We start from the raw sequence: 20463 nt of genomic DNA on the forward strand, positions 1-20463 counted from the left end.
GGTGCTGCGTCTGCACCTCCTGGGAGAATCCCTTCCAGCATCAGTGAGGGCAGAGCACTTCCGACGGTCGGAGGTGGGGCCACCCAGACACGTGCACTGGGATCAGATGCCCTCTGCCAGGGCCCTGCCCGCCACAGAGCCCAGCGTCCAGCCCGGTGCGGGGCGCGGCCGGGGTCCTTGCCTGCTCAGCGATGTAGAAGGTGTGGCTGTTGGTCTGGGGGTGGAACCAGCAGCAGCGGAAGGTCTCCCCCAGGATGGGGTTGTAGGGCTTCCGGATCCCCTGCGGGCAGCGAACAAAGAGGCTGGCGTGAGCAACTGGGAGGCCAGGGACCCCATGGACAGGTGTGGACCGAGGGACAGTGAAGGGGGCTGCCCCTGCGCCCAGCCCCGGCACCCGTGGGGAGCGGGTCTCTGGGGGGGATGCTTGGTTTGCCCTCTGCTTCCGGGAACGGCTCCCACCTCTGCTCTGGGGGGACGGCCTGCGAGGTGTCCTGTCCACGTGGCTCTGAGTGGCACTTAAGGCCCTGACCATGTCACACTCTCCCTGGACTTCAGGAGAGGCCAGTGCTCAGCCACTCAGAGCCTCCAGTGGCTTCCAATGACCTTTCAAGTTACATCCCAAATCGTCCAGCCTGCGCCCTGACTGTCAATCGGCCACCCTTCTGCTCCCCAAACAGCCCAAGTTCATCAGGGGAAGAATCTTCTTAACTGGAGAGCCCGTCTCCGGGTCTCTACGTGGTCCAGCTCAGACCCACACCCCGGGCCACCCCTCGTGCCACCCCCGACCTCCATCACTTGTGGCTGTTTGTGCGTCTGCCGGCCTCACCCTGGAGGCCGTGGGCTCTGTGAGTGATGACTGTGTGCAGAACACGCTGGAGGCGCACCTGCACCGTCCTGAGCTGTGTCCCTGAGCTGTGCCCCTCAGTTCCCTTCTGCCCAAGCTCCCCAGACCCATGCCTGAGCTGACCCTGCAGCAGCCACTGTCCTGTCCTTCAGGGCAGCCTTCCACATGGAGCCGCCTCCTCTGAGAAGTCCTCCTGGGAGCCTTGCCTATGTCCCAGCAGCCCATGCACCCAGCGCCACTGAGGCTGTGGGCACACCCAGTCCTGCCGAGGGCAAGAGTCTGCCTCTGCTGAGCCCGGGTCTGCCTCCAAACGCTGAAGGCCCCAGGCAGTCAGGAGACTTGGTCCACTGCCAACCTGCCGTGGGGCTCTGGGGACTTCCTGTCCCCTCCTCAAGCCTTAGTTTCCCACCCTGCGCAGTAGAGACGTGGAGCCCCGGGCTCCGTTGGGGTCTGGGGAGGGGGTGGAGTTGCAGGCCCCAGGCCCCCACATCCCCACTACCGCCAGAGCAGCCCTGCTCTCATCCGGCCTGGGTTTCAGGTTCTTAAAGGGGCCGTGCAACCAAAAAGCAGATTATGAAAACCCACGGGTCCCCAGAGTTCCCTGAGGTTCAGGGTCAAACGCCCATTTCTTGGCACTGCTGTGTGGCAGCTCTTTCTCTGAGGTGCAGAGGGGACCAGCTTGGGCCCTTCAGGGATTGGGACCACTCTTGGGCCTGGCCTTGGCCAGGCGGTCCCTGGGTGGAGAGTCGGGGCTCTGTCCCTCATCTCTGAGGACCTGGGGCCACTGTGGGGACAATCAGGATCCTTCAAGGCCACGCAGGGCAGGCGACGGCCCGGGACTCTGGGCAGGGGCAGGCGCCAGGGGACCGGGCTGGGCGCACCTCGCCCTGGGCCCGCTCTCCCCGGCCCGTGCGTCTCACCTTGGGCTTCTTGTAGAATCCGGACAGGTACCACCTCAGCACGTGCTTGATGCGGCTGTAGGCGTCCTCCTCCAGAGCAGCCCTGAGATTGGGGGGAGAACGCCCTCACTTGGGGTCGGGGTCCCTGGGATGCCCTCCTCCTTTCCCCAGCCCTCTCCCTCCTTCCATTTCAGCCTCCATCCACTTGCTGAACATCCGGGCCCCCCCCCTGCTGCCCCCTGGGGAATGGGTTCTCCGCCAGAAAGTGTCAGGGCAGCTCCAATGCTGGGGCGGAGAGCGCGCTGCTGGCTAGAGGCTGGCGGGCAGCTCCCGCATCCCCGACAGCGCCCAGGATGCTCTCTGGCACCCAGTTCCCTCTGTGCTGGCTCCTGAGCCTGCAGCCCCCACCTTCCAGCCTTGGCCATGTTCAGCTCAAAGGCGCCAAAGCCAGGGCTCAGGACTTGGGGTGCACAGAGGTGCTGGGGCTCACCTTTGATGGCTCTGGACCTGATTGGACCTGGGGCTGCCCCCACCCTCCCTCTCCACCAGCTCCTCCCATGGAGATGGGGCCCCTTGGGGGCAGAGCCCGCGGGGACAGTTTCCTGGGGACCCTCAGAACCCTCTGTGGGGCAGGCAGGGGCAGAGGGAGGCTGCAGGGCCTCTGGGTGCCCGCGTGCGAGCGCAGGCGGCGTGGGCGCCCCCTCCTGGCTCACCGGGAGAGCAGGTCGGCGTGGCAGTAGTAGTCGGAGAGCTTGCTGAGGAAGGAGCGGGGCTCGAGGACGAAGGTGGGCAGCACCACCCGCGACAGGTCCATGCCCGGCCGCAGCTGCTTCAGCAGGACCCACATCAGACTCTTGTTCTCCTCCGACACCGTCTCCACCTGCGACGCTGCGCCCAGCTGCGGGCAGAGGGACTGTGCTCAGGCTGCGGCCGGAGCTGGGTGGGGAGCTGTGCTGCCCACGGAAGCCGGGAGGGGCGGGCAGACGGTGGCAGCTGCTCTGGTTGGAGGAGGCGTGATGGGAGGTGGGGCGGCTGCACCCGCCACCCCGTCGGCTGTAACCTCCAGGCCTGGGCCCCCCACCCAGGCCCCATCTGACCCCTGCATTTTCCAGCATGTGTCCCCCAGGCCCGGAGGCTCACCTGCTGGCCCAGGCCGGCTCCCATGTGTCTGCCTCCGTTCCCTGCCAGCCTGGCTGACCTGGGCCCTCTGCTCAGTCTGTGCAAACCCTCACCCTGGCTGCTGAAACCTGTCTGCGGACTTGGCACGATTCTGTGCTATGGTAGCAGGTGCCACATTCACGGGGAGACCTCCTCCCGCCTCCAGCCCGTTTCATCTTTCCCAGGTGACGGAGGTGCTTCGGGACTGCACCTCCTTTAGAAGGGGGCCTTCCCTTTTCCAGGGCCACAGGGATAGAGGGGGCAGCCCTGGACACCCTCCTCTCTCTCCTGAGACGTCTAACCCTCCCTGTAGCTCCAAATGTGTGCCAGGGAGGGACTGAGCCCCAGAGCTGTGGGCTTTGTTTGGGCAGAGAAGGGGGCAAGTGGGCAGGTGGATGGGGGGCAAGGGGACAGGGGGACGGGGGCAGGGAGGCAGGGGACAGTGGGCAGCGGGGCTCCATCTCCGACCTCACACCAACCAGCAAACCCTCCGTGGGCAGAATGATCTCAGAAAGGGTCACGCAGGTGCCTGGGGACCACTGGCTGGCAGGGCAGGTACTCCCAGGCAGGGCTGTACATCAGGGACCCTCGACCCCTAGGAAGCCAGAGCTCCCGGGCGAACACCGAGACCCTCTCCCCACCCTGTGGATCCCCACAGTACATGGCTTCAAGGATTCGGGCCTGGGGTGTGGCTGGCTTGGGCTCGGACCCCCTTGCCCTGAGCCTCCACGGAGGCAGCAGAGCTGGGTGCCAGCAGCCAGCCTCGCGTCAGGATCCGTCACCACCTGCTGAGCCACCGTACGCAGGCGCCTTGCCTCTCTGTGCGTGCACAGCTGTGGCCGAGGCCTAGTGGCGCTTGCTTGGACAGCATGCCTGGGCACTGGGGAGGGGCAGCCCTTGGAGGCAGGGGTCATGTCTGACCCCCGTGAGGCTGAGGCTCTCTGGCCTTGATTCCCAGGCCAGCTTCGAGGTGGCCGTGGCAACTGCAGCTGGGAGCCCCCTGCACCCCCACATCCCACCCACACTCCCCTTAACCCTCTCCCTCTGGCTTTAGCCCCCTCCTCTCCACTGAAAACAGCTGTTACTGACCCACTGGTCGCCCTCTCTCTCCTCTTGCTCAACCCCTCATCACCGCTGTCCCCGCGACCTCCCCTCCCCCCTCCCTGCCTGGCCTCCCTGGGGTCCTCTGTGGAGCCTCGTCTGTGCTCAGCCTCTGAGGATGGGGTGCCTGGGCCCTGGGACCCCTCGGGCTGTGCACTCCACGTCCTCATGTCCAGAAGGCCCCTGAGCCCCAGAGCTTCCTGCACAGCAGCGTCTCTCCTGGATGTCCAAACCCGCCCTGACCCACTGCCAGCTGCCAGCGCCCCCTCCCAGAGTGCCCTCTCACACGCGACACCCAGTCTGGCTGGGTCCTGGCCGCCCACCTCCGGGTGCGTCCTGAACCCCACTTCTCCGTTCTCCATCCCTCCTGGGTCCAGGGCACCCTCAGCTTTCTCTGGACGACAGCTCCTCCCCAGCAGGTCCCTGGCTTCCATCTCTGCCCCTCAGCCTTCTGAGAGCCTCACCTGGACCCCGGCAGGACACGACCGAAGCCCACCTGCCGCCTTCCTGAGGCCCTCCACCTGAGCCCCGCGCCCCCGCCCCGCTCTCCCCGAGCCCCGGCCACCTCAGCCCCTGGGGCGCTGCCGACGTGGCCAGCTCTCCCCGACGGGGTGGCCAGGCGCGGCCTCCGTGGCTTCAGGGACACGGGCCGGGGTGCAGGGGGACGCCGGGGGCTCCGGGCGGGGCGGGCTCTCACCTCCCCCAGCTCCTCGTGGACCTGCTCCACGTACGTGGTCCCTCTGCGCACCGGGCCGGCCGGCGCCTCCGACTGGTCGCTCCCGCTCTCGGCCTTCCGGCCGTGCTCCTGGGCCTCGTTGTCGGACTCCTCCGTGTTCTCCCTCTGCGACTTGTCTGAGAGAGCGTCATTCTCCAGGTGGTGGTCCAGGGAGGACCCGTTCAGTCTGGAAGGCGGATGGTGCCTGTGGGTCCTGGTCACAGGTGAGGCCCCACCTCTGGGCACCCGCACTGGGGACATCTCCACCCGGGGCACCCCTTCCTGCCAGGTGCCTCACCACATCCCTGCGTTTAAAAGCCTGGGTGATGGGCATTTGACAGTATTAATCCCAGTTCACACAGAGGCGCCCGCGTCCACCTTGAGTGGAGGAGGCCTGCCTCCCCATCTGAGGTTTGGGTGGCCAGACCCCTAAGGCTTTTGTCCCCCCTCCTACACATACAAGGAGACCCTGCGTGTTAGTGCCAGCGAGAGCCTGGGCCCAGGAGTCCCCAGCAGGCAGGGGGACTCACGGGAACAGGTCCTGATCGTGGATGGCAGCTGAGGGAGGCAGCCCACAGAGTGAGGAGGGCGACGTATCCGGCGAGGACCCGGGCTCCCCATCGCGGCCCTGCTTGCAGGCGCTGAGTCGCAGGAGACTGGAGCAGCGCAGAGCCAGCTCCAGGGCGTCCAGCCAGCAGCGGCCTGCGGCATGGGGGCATGGAGTGAGCAGCCCCCGTCAGAGAGGTGCCCACTACGTGCCGGGGAGCCCGCCTACCCCCACCCGGCCCTCCCTCAACATGGAGCCCGCTCACCACACTCCCAGCACACTGCTGGCATGTAACTTACAGGGGGCCGAGGCCCGGATGGGTGAGTGACCCCCCTCAAGGTCACATGCTTAGCAAGAAGCAGGCCACTTCCACCCAGAAGCCCTACACGTGGAGTCAGGACAGTGGCCTGATGGAAACTGCAAGGCACAGGTTGGGCAGGAGCCGGCCCGTGGGGCTGAGGGCTTTTGCTGGCCTGGAGCCAGGGCAGGCGTGTGGGTGGCACACTGAGGGGGCTGCTGAACTTGGCACAGGCCTGACAAGCCTGAGGAGCGGCCCCGTGGGAGGACCAGCCAAGGCCGCAGAGAGGCAGCTCCTGGTGTTGCAACAGCTCTGGGAGGAGGGGGGACCAGGAGGGCGGGGAGGCAGGGCGGATGGGGGCCGGGGCAGACCTGCAGGGCAGAGTGGGGGTGGGCAGAGCCAGCCGCCTCCACCCCCCAGCTCTTGTCCCCAGGCCTCTGCTGCCTCTCTGTAGAGGCTGCCAGTGGGTTAGACCAGCACCAACAGTGTGTCCAGGGGGTGTTAATACACGTGGGGACATGTGCCCACCCAGGTGACCCCTGATCTCCTGGGGTGATTACTAACAGCGGCCTCCCATTCACGAGAGTGTCTATAACGTGTGTTGCACCACTAAGTGTCATTTGAAGAAAGGCGTCAAGGGTCTGTGAGTGTTGGGGCATGGGATTAAAGGACCTTGAACTTGCTTCTTTAGTTGGTATTAAAGGACCCGGAACTCCCGCTTTCCTTCTGAGCCTTCAAAGCGTGAAAGTCCCGGACACAGTGAGTTTCTGTCCCTAACTCTTTGTGGCGTACCTCTGGGGCCTGGTGCTGGGAAAGGCATGGGGGTCACAGGGGAGGGGGTTCGCAGGGATGGTGGCTCCTGGTTCCCATGGGGACACGTGGGGTCCCGCAGGGGGTGTTCATTGCAGGCTTGGCGGGATACTGAGCCCTCCAGCCTGGACTGAAAGTTCCGGGTCGGAGGGTGGGGAATTCATGGGAGCAGCACCTGCAGGTGAGAGCTGGGACACCCACAACTGCTGGCGGGGAGGGGCCTGGGGCTCTGACGTGCGGTTTTGTGGCTGCCACAAGGGACTAGACATCCTGACTATGATGCATCCTTTGAGCCCATTCCAAGGCTTTCTCCTCCTCCTCCTCCAGGAAGCCCACCCTGATACCCACAACAGGGGCCTTTCCTCCCTGGTCATGGCCCCCGAACCCATCAGGAACTCAGCTCATGCCTCAGCCCAGGTGGCCTTGTCTTATAGTTCGCTGTTCGTCTTCCCCACAAGATCACAGGGTCTAAGAGGGCCCTGGCTGCCCTGTACATCCCAGGGATCACGAGGGGCCTGGCACCGAGTAGGGGGCTGGGGAAATGAGGGTGGCATTCACTGGACTCAGGACAGCCCCCACGGAGCAGGGATGTGGTGTCTGACCACCAGGGGGCGGCAGGGCACCGTAGGACGGCCGCCAGCCCCAGACACCAAGCCGGGAGGCCGGAGCCCAGTAGTCTGGCCTGGCTGCCTTGGGCAGGGTCCTGCCTGCCCTGGACCACCGGGTGGAGGGGCTGGAGCCCTTCACCAGATCCCCGGGGCTGCCCGCCCTGAGAGCTCGGGGCTGGGCGCATTTGCTCGGGGCAGCCGCTAGAGGGCGCCCCAACCACGTGCGGAGACGGGGCACCTGAGGGCTCCTCTCCAGGCCCAGCGCTTCCCGGCAGTTCTCCTGAGCCCATTTCCTCGTGTTTCAAATGCGACGGCAACAGTGGAACCCATGGGCTCAACGGTGCCTGGCAGCTGGCTGGCCCCCAGCATCTGTTATCGGCTTGCTTTACATCAGGTCACGGGGTTCTCACAGCCGCTGGGGAGACAGGCGTTCCTATTCACATTTTGCCCACGGGGATGCTGAGGCTCGGAGAGGGTGGGAGTGACAAGTGGGCTTGTCCCCTGACATCAGGCTGCCTCCTTCTTGGATGGCGGCAGAAGGGCGGGGCCCCACGCACCTGGCCTACAACCCCCCAGGGGCCCCTCGCTCCAGGTGCGGTCGTCGGGGAGACTCACCATCGGACTCGGAGGCGGCCCTGAAGATCAGGTAGCTGCTGGGGAGGGGCTGCGTGATGGAGCCCACGCTCTCCCCTTTGGGGCCCTGGAGACACAGAGAGGCCCGGCGTCACCCGGGTGGAAACAAGGTTGTGAGGTCAGGCGGACCCACACTCAGACACGCATGGACGCTCCCAGGGCCTCAGAGCCCCCGGTGTGGGGGGGCGGGCCACCCAGACACAGCAGGCAGCTCTCTGTCCCCCTTCTGAGCTGGTGGCCCCACCCTCAGCTTTCCAGCTCTGAGCCCTCCACTAGGGTGGTCAGAATCAGCAAATGCAAATCCAGGACGCCCAGTTAAATTTAAATCTCAGAGAAGTTACATATATATATATATATATATATATATATATATATATATATATAAATTACACACATATATGGGACATACTTATATTTAAAAACCTTTTGATTTTTCTCTGAAACCCAAATTTAACTGGGCATTCTGCATTTCCCCTGGCAACCTGACCCCTTCAGTCCCCGGTTGGGCAGCCCCCGGGTTATGAGGGGTGAGGTCTGGGCCAGGACCAGCTGCCGCCCACATGGCCCTGTTCCCCAGCCTCTGGATGGGGCTCGAGGTGTGATCTTGACCCTGTGGTGTCACCAGGCCCTGAGCATCCCCTGGCTCTGTGTGTTCCGCATGGCAGGCCAGTGACCACATCGATCCCCTGGCTACTGAGAGACATGAGCCAGGGCCCCCACAGCTGGATGGTGATGGGTCCATTTGAAACAGTTGGCCCACTTCCGGACCCCCTGCTGCCAGGACCCCTGGACAAGCCTTCTGACGGCCCCCCTGTGCCCTCCTCCCACAGGCCTCCCTGGGGCTCTCCCCTGGCCTGGCCCTCTGCCCCAGGGCTGGCGCTGCGGCACCTTCACGGCCCAGACGGACTGGTCCAGCGGGTGGAAGAGCTTGAAGCAGAAGCCGTCCTTCTTGGAGGGCCTCTCGATGAGCTCACAGCAGTGCAGCAGGACGGTGCCCACCCACTGGCCCACCTTGGGCGTCTTGTAGATGAGCAGCACCCCCGGCTTCAGCACGCACCACAGTTTGGTCCAGCTCTTCAGGGTCCCGCGGATCTGCGGGGAGGGGCGCTGCAGTGATCGCCCGCCCGGGACTGGGGGCATCTGGATGGCTCAGGGGCAGGAAGAAGGGGCCCACACGGGCCCAGGGCTCTGCAGACCATCAGGCTCCCTGGTCCGCCTGTCTCTTCTGCCCCTCCGGGCAGCCCCGGGATTCGGCAGCTTTACCCCACTGCACGGAGGGGAAACTGAGGCGTGGGGGCCGAGGGAGTACCCACTGCCTCAGTGAGGTCTGAACACAGGCCTCCGACCCCAGCTCCGGTGCTTCCCCCTGAAGATCGAGTTTCACCTTCCTCTCTGTCCCCAGCACAGGGCTCCACGGGCACCCTGGGACCCCCGCCAGCATAGGGTCTCTGCCGTTGTGACCAAGCGAAGATGAGACCGCACTGAAGCAGGGCGGGCCCTGATCCAATGATTGTGTCCTTACAGGAAGAGAACAGGACACAGAGGGACGTGGGAGGCCAGGTGGCCACAGAGGCAGAGGCTGGAGGGATGAGGCTGTGAGCCCAGCAACGCCTGGGGCCCAGAAGCTGGGGAGGCAGGAGGGAGCCTCCTTCACAGCCTCGGGAAGGAGCTTGACCTTGGACCTCGGCCTCCGGAACCGGGCTTCGTTTCCTGTTGTTTTAAGCCACCAGTGGCCATTTGCATGGCTGCCTTGGACAGTGACACAGATCTGCAGCAGCCACCACACCTAGGTCTCCCGAGTAGCTGGTGACTTTGTGCTGTCCCTTGGGGTGGCGTCCTGACGGTGGCAGTGCCGGGACGCCTGCGGGCTGTCGGGCTTACCTTCAGGCTGTCGGCCATGATGACCACGCCGGGGTCCGTCAGGGCGCTGAGCAGCTGCCTGGTGGCACGCTTCTTCTCCTGCCGGTAGCTCTCCTTCTGCGCCTGAGCCCAGGGTGCCTGCAGGTGGGTGGAGGGAGAAGGCCCTCCCCCAGGGCCCCCACCATCCAGCCGGGGTGGGGGGTAGGCCCGGCGCAGGGAGAGGAGGGGAGGAGGGGGCTTGGAGTGGCCTTTGGCAGGCTGTGGGGGGGGGATGGCCTCACTGGCCCACGTGCCCTTTCATCCATCGGATGACACACCCGTGCCCCCTTCCCGAGTCCCCGCTCACCTTGAGAGTTTCTTTCTTGGTGCCCTTGGCTGTTGGGGACACACACTCCCTGTCGGACCCACTGCACAGCCTACACTCTGCCTGCAGGAGAGACTCGGGTTAGGGAGAGAAGGATGCCGGCGTGCGGCCAGGCTGCGCAGGGCTAGGGGTGCAGGGGGCAGGCGGTCGGAGAAAGGCGCCTGGCCCCTCCTTGCCCCACGGCCTTCATCTAGGTCACCAGCACTTCTTGGGGTGCAAGGGGGAGACGGAGGAAACAGGCTGGCCAAGGTGAGCCCATGAACAAGAGCTTAGGGTGGGCCACCCCGGGGCCCTTTCCCTGGGTGCCTACAGTGGGCATAGGCAATGACCCTCCCCGGGTACCCGGGGGTGTCCATCTCAGCCACTGCCCTGCCCGCAGCCTCTGGGCAGGGAGGGCCCACATGTGCACTGGGGACTCCCCTCCCTGGTGCCCTGACAGCAGCTGCTTGGGGACCAATGCCCAGGCCCTCTCTGGAGGCTGCTTAGGGCTGCGGGGAGGAGGTAGGGCCAGAGCCAGGAGAAGGCACAGCCGGCCAGGCCCAGCGGGCAGCCATGGGGCTGAGAGGCGCAGTCCAGTGATCTGGGAGTGGACGGGGCCTTGATCCTTTTACAGACAGAGAAACTGAGGCGGGGGCAGGGCAGAAAGAGCAGGGACTAAAGACTGTGGGCCGAGGGGCTGCACACTTCGCCCTGAATCCGGCCCCCGCCCGCTTCTGCAGGGCCTGCAAGCTCAGAGTGGGTTTTACGTTTTTAAGGGGTTGGGGGAAAAAAATCAACATGAGACGTGAAAACCCCATGAAGTTCCAATTTCAGCATCCTCCAGTGCGGCTTTCCAGGCACACAGCCATGCCCGATCGTGTGTGTGTTGTCTGTGGCTGCTTCGCTCCGACAGCGGCGTCGAGTTCTTGCCACAGAGCGCTTGTGGCCGCCAAGCCTGGAACACTCGCTCTCTGGTCCTTTGCTGAGGCTGGCCCGCCCCGCTCTGTCCTCCGGGCCGAGTGGCCCTGGTGATCTCGCCTCCACCCCCAGCCTCCAGGGGCGGGAGGGAGGCCCGGGGGCCTCGCCTAGTCTCATGACCACCCACGAGGGGGGCCTAAGTGTCATCCCCATTTGACTGACGAGGAGACGGAGGCACAGGAGGTGAAGCGACTCCCGCGGCTGCAGAGCCAGGGGCAGGGCTGGGACCTGAGCTGGCAGTGGACCAGCTGTCCCCACGGCACCACGCGCCTGGCGTGGCTTAGAATGGAGAGGCAGGCCGTCCACAGGTGACAGGGGTGGAAGAGTGGGGCAGGGGGAGAGCGTGCGTGTGTGTGAAGCACCACAGCTCTGGTCACTCTTACTGCCCACACCCTGCCAGTGAGGGGGCTGTTGCCCAGAGAGGCTCAGAACCTGCCCAAGGTCACACAGCTCATGAGGGCCCAGCTGGGGCTGAACCTGAGTGGTCTCACCCCACAGACAAGTAAGGACGTTACAGATCCTAGGAGGACAGAGACAAGGGACGGGGCGCCTGGGAGACTCTGCTCTAGAGGCAGCCTTTGAGCTGAGGCGGGAGTGAGGAGGACCGGGTCTGAGTGCCCCTGGCCAGGCGGCAGGCCTCTGGGGGCCGGGCTGACGCTCCTGGTGGCTCTCCTGGACAGCTGGGATTCTTGTGCCTTAGCGTATGCTGTTCCCCCGGCCTGAATGCTCTCCCCTGTGCTGGGCAACCCCTGCCCCTTCCTCAGGCCCCGTGGAGCTGTTTCCCAGGGAAGGACGGCTCTGACCACCCTGCTGGCATCAGGCCCTGATGACACCACCCACCCCTGGCCCGCCTGGCATCTCCTGCAATTACAGCCACACACACACTTCCGCTTACTGCCCAGAGCTCCCCTGGGGGATGGCTACACCCCAGCACCTCAGTGAGCATCTTGGATGACGAATGAATGAACGAATGAATGAACGAACCTTCTGCCAGGTTCCCGCCGCCCAGCTTCCTACCGGATGTGGCTGAAGGGAGCTGTTCTTGTTTTGGGCAACAGACGAAGAGGGAGGGGACATCTGGGACAGTGGGCCTGGGGGAGGGATGGATGGGATGGGGCATCTGCACCCTGCAGCCCTCTACTCCTGGGTCCCACGAGGCCGCTGGACGGTCACTGCAGCCCCTGCCTCCTCCATCCCAGGGCCATGGGGGGGACCCACCCCCGCAACTTCATGCCAAGGCACGGCGGGGCAGTAACGAAGCACCCCCAGGAGAAACGCTGCTCGGCACCACGAATGCGGAAGTCTGACCAGAAATGTGTGGCCAAGACAGCTACTTTTTAAAAAGTGACTTAGAATGACCTACAGGACGGGAGAAAGCTTTCGCATTCGTGGTTCTGATGAGGACTGGGTGTCCAGAATACAGAGAGGGCTCATACTGCGCAACGGCAGGAAGACCACCCGGTTCACAGACACGCAGACAGACGGTCAGCAAGAAGGCTGACAGGTGCGCACCAGCACCGGGCGTCCGGGAAACGCGAGTCAGACCACAGGGAGACAACGCTTCACGCCCACTGGGACAGTTACAGCAGTGAGTTTCAAAGAACAGGACAGACGAGGGCTGGTGAGGATGTGAGGCTCGGGGACCCTCCTCACTGCTGGCGGGACTGTGACACGGGGCAGCCGCTGTGGAAACCAGTTTGGCACTTCCTCAAAGAGTTAAATATAGATTTTTTTTTTAGAATTTCATCTTACCACAGAATTACCACATGGCCCAGCTTAGGTAGAAACACAGAGAATTGGAAACAGACTTAAACAGACAGTCGTACGTGCACGTTCACAGCAGCTCTGCTCCCAAAAGCAGGAGCGTGGAAACAGCCCAAGTGTCCACCGACTGACATCTGGTGCCAGTTTGATGACATCTGACGGAAGAATGGTACATCCATACAGAGGACTATTGCTCAGCACTGAAAAAGGAGTGAGGCACTGACACCGGCCACAATGTGGGTGTCTCAAAACATGATGGTCAGTGAAAGAAGCCCATCACAAAAGCCCACACATCGAATGACTCTGCTTATGTGAAATATCTGGAGCAGGCACTTCTGTGCGGATGGGAAGTGGAGTGGTGGCTGCAGGGGCTTGGAGGGGCAGGGACTGCTAATGGGGTTTCAGTTTGGGAGAGTGCAGATGTTTCGGAACTAGACAGAGGTGGTGGTTGCACAATATGTGAAAGCACTGAATGTCCATGGGCTGTTCCCTTAAAATGGTTACGTTTATGTTATTTGAATTTTAACTCACTAAAAACTATATAATATATACATGTATATGTATAAAGAACTGTTTATATATTACATACCTTACATATGATCAAATTTTACGTTATATTATACATTACACTACATAATACACTATGTTATGTATCATAGAATATCTGATGCTAATAAATTAAACATGCTATTTTAAGCTAATACATTATATATTATATACTAAATATACTATATGTTAGATATACTATATACACTATATATTAGATTTAAATAACATGTTTAATATATTAACATCAGGTATTAATTCACAATTTTGGGTTTTTTTCCCTTGCACTTTTTGGTTTCTTTGGTTTGGGTTTGGGTTTTTTGGGAGGGGTAATTAGGTTCACTTATTTATTTAATGGAGGGACTGAGGATTGTAAGACCAGGACCTCATGTGCGCTAAGCACGTGCTCTGCCACTGAGCTACGCCCTCCCCAACAATTCACAATATTGTGAATGCACTAAATGTCAATGAATGGTTCACTTAAAATGGTTAAGTTTATGTTATTTGAATTTTATCTCACTAAAAACCTATATAACATACACACGTGTCTGTGTGTATAAAGAACTGTTTCTATATTACATAACTGTCACATACTGTATATTACATGATATATATCATACTATGTAATTTATGATGTTATGTATTATAGGACATCTAATATTACTATGTTAAGTGTTATTTTAATTTCATATACTATATTAGATTCGTATAACATATTTAATATATTAATAATAAATATGTTGGATATATATTATCTGTCAATATATTTCTACATATTAGAGTCTGTACCTTTCCCCAGGCTGTGGCCTTTAAAGCAGCCCCAAGTGGCTCATAAGACTCCAGGGGGTGTGCAGAGCTGTCCTCCCACAGACTTTGACATGTTCCAGACCTCGTCTTGTGCGGTGCCCGTCTCCCCCCCAGAAGGAAGGCTCCAGGACAGAGGGGCTGTTTTCTCCATGACTCCGTCCCCAGCGCCTGCTCAACATCGTTTCTGACTGAATGAAATCTGAAATCTGAAATCTTAACCAAGTGTTTCTGACAACCGTTGATGTGTTGATTGGGTTTGGAATGTCTTACTGGGTTGTAGAAGGAATGACCATGTTTTTAACATTTTTATGAAATAAACTTGTATCAAAAAAATAAATGGGTCCATTGACAGATGATTGGATAAACAAAATGTGGTCCAATCACACAGTGGTATAGTGGAATATTATTTAGCCTTCAAAAGGAAGAGAATTCTGACACAGACAGCTAATGTCACAGTGACACCTGGACGAATCTTAAGGACATTATACTCAGTGAAATAGGTCAGACACAAAAGGGTAAATACTATGTGATTCCACTCATATAAGGTCCCCAGAGTCATCAAATTCACAGAGACAGAAAGTAGATGGTGGGGCCAGGGGCTGGGGAGCAAGTGCTTAATGGAGACAGGGTGTCAGTTTGGGAAGATGGGAAGTTCTGGAGGTGGGTGATGTGATGGCCACACAGTAATGTGAACGTGCTTTAAACCACTACACCGTATACTTAAATGGTTAGGATGGTAAATTTTGTGTTAGGTGTATTTTACCGTCATTGAATTTTTTTAATTAAAAAATTCCACACACACACACACACACACACACACACACACCTGCAGGCACTCGGATCACTCTCCCAGCAGCCGGCAGGATAGGGGGGACCCAGAAAAGATCTGGCTTTTTCCACTGGAGGTGGACACGAGGAAGACCATGAGGACTACCAGTGACCCCTTGTTTGATAAATGAGGACATGGGGTCCCAGATGAGTAAGGCCGTTGTCACTCTGGGTCACACAGGGTGTGCTGCCCCCCATGAGGGGCTGGCCTGGGGAGCATGCGGGGTATGCGTGTGTGTGTGTGTATGCCTGCGTGCACCACACCCACTTTTCCAGAACGTGGCATCACCCTGGGTGACCTTGGTGCACCTGGCAGAGGGAACAGCACAGGCAAGAGCAGAGGGAGGGAGGGTCACACCTCAGTGGGTTTCCCTCTAACAGAAGGGCCCCAGGACCTCCTGTCTGCTGTCCCACTGACTTCCCAGTCCCCTGCCTCCCCACCCTGTGTCACTCCAAGAAGGTGGCTTTGATGAAATAGCTGACAAGCTCTGTGACCCCGTCCCCCATTCCAGCAGCACCCCGCCCCCCAGATCCAGAGCCGAGGGGCTAGGAACAGCGGGCTCGCCAGTGCCCCTGCTGTCCCTCCCTCGAGTCACTTCCTGTCGTCCCCCAAGCAGCCTCCTCGCCGCAGGTTCCTCCACGGCCCGGCTCTTACCGGTGGCACTTTCGTGGCTGAGCCTGGGGTCAGAGGCCCTTCATCCTTTGGCGGCGACGGGCCGTTGGGCTCCATGTCCTTCCCTGCAAGAGGATGGCTGGCGTGAGCACTGGGGCATGGCGGCTGGCCGGCTCCTCCGCCGGCTGCCCGTGTGTGGCAGGCCAGGCGATGGCATGGGAGGCCTGGGCGGGACAGGAAGCCAGCCAGGCGTGACTGTGACACTGCCTCAGAGCGCATCAACACCAGCCCGCGTCACCATCCCCGCTGGGAGGGCGCGTCCCCACTGGGAGGGGCCTGGGACTCCGGTCCCACCTCCACGACATGCAGGGGGAGCCTGGGTTTCCTGGGCTTGGGTGTGGCATGCTCTTTGGGGCTCTGTAAGGCAGGTCCCCAGTTTTCAGGTGAAGAACGGGACTTCCAGGCTGGAAGGCACACGGCAGGTTCGGGGGGCTGCGCCATGCCCGGCCTCCTCCCTCGCCCTGCATCTGCTGGCTGGAATTCCATTGCCCCCAGTGCTAGACTCTTGGAGGGAGGTGGCTGGACCCTGTCCCTGCACCGCTCCCTGGCAGGTGTCCATCTCCCTCTCCTGTTTGGTCGACCCAGGAGAGAGGGGTGAGGTGTCTGGATCCAGTCCTGGGGGAGCAGCTGCCCCTTCCCTGACTCCGTTTGTTTTGAAGCGGGTTTCCAAAGCTCGGGTTCATGGGCAGGAGGAAGAGGACATGGTCTCAGAGGAGGCCTGAGGCTGCCTGACGGCCACGCCTGCTTCCTGCAGCTGCTGGTTTATTGCCAGGTCCCTGAGCAGAAGCGCGGAAGCGGAGGTGGTAACAGCGGGGGAGGACCACCCTGGTGGGGAGGCGAGGAGAGGTGCCCACAGAGCACTTGAGCGAGCAGGGGTGCCGGGTCCCGGCAGTCGGAGGCTGGGCGCTGGCTCCTCTCTGGCCACCCATCCTCGCCCACCTCCTGGCCCTGCCCACGGGACCTGCCACCTGGTCCTACACTGCCTGGGCCAGCGCCCTGGGGACCGAGTCCCTCTGAGACTGACCTGTCCTTTTCCCCTTCCCCCGCTCCTGCAGGGGCCCGTGCATGGCGGCAGGGAATGAGGGTCAGGTTTATTTCCTGGGCGCCCCACCCGCAGTGTGCCTTGGACCAGGCAGCCCCAGCGGCCCCATGAACTTGATGAGTCTTTGGGTAGGTGGTCCTGGAAGCCCCTCAGGTCCTGTCTGACAGCTCGCCCGGTCTCATCCAGGGCCACGATGGACACTGTGGCCAGGAAGGGCTTGTGTCCCCTCTTCACCCCCAAAGCTGGGCACCGGAGGCGGGAAGCGGGAGGCCTCCCAGGGCCCCACCTCCCACTCCCACAGGGGCATCAGAGGAAGGGCCAGGCTCTCTGGGGACAGAGGTCACAGGCATGGCAGAGAGAGCTCAGCTCAGACTGGCTGGGCGGGCGTGGACAGCTGGGTGATGGGGGCCCGGAGGGGCGAGGAAGGCCGGGAAGCGGCGCTAGAGCGTGAAGGCATCAGCAGGCACAGGGGACCCCGCGTGCTCAGCGCTTACCTGCCCAGTGCGTGAGAGCCAGGGCAGCCTGGGCCGAGCTGTACCCCCCGGAGCCCAGGTCTCCTCCGCAGCCGGCATGGGTCCTAACAGTATCCCCATTCACAGACGAGAAAAGCGAGCCCAGAGAGGCCCTGCAGCCGGCCGGGGTCCCCCAGCCCGGAGGCCCAGGGGCTGCCATCAGGCTGCCCGTCCCTGGAGCCTGTGTTTGGGGCCCCCGCATCTCAGCGCCTCTCCGGGGACGACGAGCTGCCCCCAGGCCTGGACGGGGAGCCTCCGCCGTCACGGCTCTCCCTGCCCCGCAAGCTCCTGTCATGAACCCCACGCAGCTCCCGGCACGGGTGGCTGGGGGTGTGAGCGAAGCAAGGCCGCCACCTGCCCCTCACTCTGACAGGGACAGCCCAGAGAGAGGAAGGGACCTGCCCGAGGCCACACAGCCGGGCTGCGAAGTCGGGGAGGACGCAGGCTCAGGAGCTGCCCCAGCCCCGTCCGCAGCCCACGCACCAGGAGACCCGGGTCCCCGGGCGGGCGCTGACCTGGACCCAGAGGGCAGAGCTCATTCTCCCCGCCCAAGAGCAGGTTCCGGCCGAGTTTCCGGGGGTCGGCCTTCTGCGGGGTGGAGGAGGGTGGACACAGTGAGAAGCGGCGACGCAGAAAGGCCTCCTCCTTCATGGCGTGGGCGCCGGGGGGCTTCTGGAAGGAAGGAGGGAGAGCAGGTGGTCACGCCTCACATTGAGACCGTGGCAGCCCAGGGGCCTGGGTGCCAGGGGCGTCCTCCACCCACCCCGGCAAGGGGACCAGAGACACTTTGGAAAGCCAGGACCGAGTGGCAGGGGCCACCCGGTCTTACAGTCAGGTTCCGACTCGGGGGACATCTCAGAAGCCGGATGAGGAGGGCCCCAGCGGCCTGCAGGCCAGCAGTGGGTGGTCAGCCCAGAGAAGGCTGCATGGCCAACCTCAGGCTTTCCAGGGCCCGTGTCAGAAGCCAAACCCGGACTAGGCGCAGCAGACCCCCACCCCCAGGTCCAGGGCTGAATTGGCTCCGTAGGACCCTGGCCACACTGAGTGGGCCAGTGACCTGTGCCGGGCCACCAGACTTCCCCTCCCTGGTGATGGAGCTGGTGCACAGAGGGGAGGGGCCAGGAGCTGCCCAGAGGGAGGGGACGCAGGCAGGCGAGATAGGGGCCCAGAGTGCCAGGGGGCAGCCGGCAAGGGACCGTGGCTGTCCCTGAACCTGGCCTGCCCACCCGCCTAAGGACGCCGCCAGACCCTCCCCTCCCGCCACCTTCCTTCCATCTACTCCCTCCTGGGCTCCAGCTCCACGGCTGGGTTTCTGATACCTGCACCCAGGCGCCTGAATGTGGAAGGCAAGGTGCGCCCGAGTTCACGTGCAGCCCGACGTCACCTCCCTGAGTAAGCACCCTTCCAGCTTGACAGCACTGCCCCAACTGCCCAAACCAGCGCCCGGGGCCCAGCGGGCAGTCAGTCCTCCTGGCCGCCTGCGAGCCCGCCCAGGCCCTGCCAGTGCCCAGGTCTGCCCGGCGGAGGGAAGGCAGGCTCCTCTCTCTCTCCCACCCCCTCACCGCCCTGCCCTGAGCAGGGCTGGGCCGGCAGTTGACAGTACCGTGCCACCGACGTCAGCCCGTTTTACAGACGAGAAAATCGGGGCTTCAGGAGCTGAAGGCCTAGCTCCGTGGTGGTGGCCTGGTAGGTGCTGGCAGGGCAGGGGCTCCAGCTCCGAGCCCTGGGCTCTGTCCACCCCCCAAGGATGTGTTCCATAAAGGCCGACTGCTTCTCCAGGCCCAGGGCTACTGCCTGTCGCCGCCCTGGGTGGGCCGATGGCTGCCCGCCAAGCCCAGGACAAAGGCCCCACTTTCTCCCCTGGCCCTCAGCCTTCCTGGCGGGGCGGGGGGCGGGGGCAGCAGACACAGAGCCTTCCCTGCTGTGACAGGTGGGCGAGTGGGCCCAGGCGGGGCTTCAGGAGGGGGCAGGGTGGCCCAGGGTGTCGGTGGCTGGGGCCACCAGAGAGCCCCAGAGCCTCCTCTGGGCTCCCTGCCCAGGGGTCACAGTGAGGGGGCTCCAAGCCTCCAGCCCCGCCTTCCTAGTCACGACCCTGTCACCCGGCTAAGCGGGCTGCCTTCGCCACTTTCCAGTTGGGGCAACTGGTTTCAGAGAGGTTGGGATTTGGGGCCCAGGTCACACAGCTGGTAAAGGGCAATGCTGGTGCTCGATATAAGTCAGACTGATTCTCAAACCAGGCTCCGGAGCACCGCCTCTCCCCAGCTCAGCTTGGCTTCTAACAAAGCCGCTGCCAGGGAGCAGAGGCCGGGTGTCTGGGAGCCCAGCCCTTGCCTCTCCGAGACCCAGGGGACTCTCCCTGCCTGTCCAGGTGTGTCCCAGGCCTCTCACTCATCCATTGAGGTCTTCCGAGCACCCAGCTGGCAGCCAAGGTGAGTCGGACGCGGTCCTGCCCTGGGGGTCCCCGGAGAGAGTGAGGGATGGCACGGGTAGGCCACCCTCATCCGGGGCCTCCTGCCTCTCAGCGGTTGAGTCTTGCAGCCTTGGGGCAGGTTGAGGGACCTCTGCCCACACAGCTTAGCTCCCCCATCTGGCCGTCTTCCTGGCTCCCTCAGGGCAGGGTGGGGAGGGCACGGAGACCACTGGCTGCCTTTCTTCTCAGGTCCCATTGCATGCCTTCCCCCAGCACTGCTAGCGACCAGCAGGACTCGTTAGTCTGTGAGCTCCACCCTCTGCTCACCGGTACCATCTTCCCTTCTTTCCTTTCCTCCCTCCCTCCCTCCCTCCTTCCATCCATCCATCCACCCACCCATCTTCCCACCTGATTACCTGTCCATCCACCTAACCTCCTGGCCATCCAAACATCCATCCATCCATCCATCCATCCATCCAACCCCTCCTCTGTGAATCTCTCTAGACAGTCAGCTGAGCAGGCAGATTTCCCTTCCCCTTCCCTCCTCTGCCCAACAGTCAGACACATTAGAGGTGACCTTCAAATGGCTGCACTGCTAGTCCGGACAGACACTCACCAGTCTGGGTGCAGTGCAGGTGTGCACAGGTGGGTGCCCCCGCTGTATCCTGAAACCCCTAGACCTGAGCGTGGGCCCCTGTAAGCCCCCCTCTGAGCCGCTCGGACAGTGAGGGCAGTTCCTTCTCTCCAGCAGGGTTTTGGGGTCTACATCCGCCCGTGGTCTTCCCAGTGTCCACCCCTGGCTGCCAATTACAATCTTGGTTCGGGTCAAGGAGGGAGACGCTGTTGTGTTCATTTCAGAGGTGAATCCAGATCCCTCACCCCAGAGCTCCTCGCTGCGTTTAGAGCACAGTCTGGCCTCAGCCTCGTCCCTGTTTGCCAGGTGGTCCAGGACCCCTGCCTGCCCCTCCCACCTCGGCCCCTGCCTTGATCGCTCACCTGCTCTGCCACACTGGTCCTCTTTATGTTCCTGAACATGCGAGCCCATGCCCCCGGGGCCTCTGCTCTGGCCTCCCCCCGCCCCACTAGG

At 62.1% G+C, this 20463-nt stretch overlaps 1 protein-coding gene across 12 annotated transcripts in view; it reads right to left on the bottom strand.

The window, feature by feature from the left end:
• The window catches only part of OSBPL5 (oxysterol binding protein like 5), a 64609-nt gene that overhangs the window by 13167 nt on the left and 30979 nt on the right, over positions 1-20463 (bottom strand). For 8 of the 12 annotated variants that reach the window (XR_012509484.1, XM_074371509.1, XM_074371510.1 and 5 more), the window contains 11 exons: positions 17482-17638; positions 15395-15477; positions 9820-9900; positions 9495-9611; positions 8502-8705; positions 7596-7680; positions 5248-5419; positions 4700-4931; positions 2457-2641; positions 1765-1846; positions 182-280 (listed from right to left, as the gene is read on the bottom strand). Coding sequence is in view for 11 of the 12 variants with exons in the window: in XM_074371513.1 (XP_074227614.1) it covers positions 182-280; positions 1765-1846; positions 2457-2641; positions 4700-4931; positions 5248-5419; positions 7596-7680; positions 8502-8705; positions 9495-9611; positions 9820-9900; positions 15395-15477; positions 17482-17638 (1497 nt within the window). In the remaining variant the exon portion in view is untranslated. Of the gene's footprint in view, positions 1-181; positions 281-1764; positions 1847-2456; positions 2642-4699; positions 4932-5247; positions 5420-7595; positions 7681-8501; positions 8706-9494; positions 9612-9819; positions 9901-15394; positions 15478-17481; positions 17639-18569; positions 18724-20463 lie in introns of those variants that run through there. The other 4 variants (XM_074371511.1, XM_074371507.1, XM_074371504.1 and 1 more) reach the window with 4 other exon arrangements.

The sequence above is a fragment of the Camelus bactrianus genome, chromosome 10 (genome assembly GCF_048773025.1).
Source record: "Camelus bactrianus isolate YW-2024 breed Bactrian camel chromosome 10, ASM4877302v1, whole genome shotgun sequence".
Lineage (NCBI taxonomy): Eukaryota > Metazoa > Chordata > Mammalia > Artiodactyla > Camelidae > Camelus > Camelus bactrianus.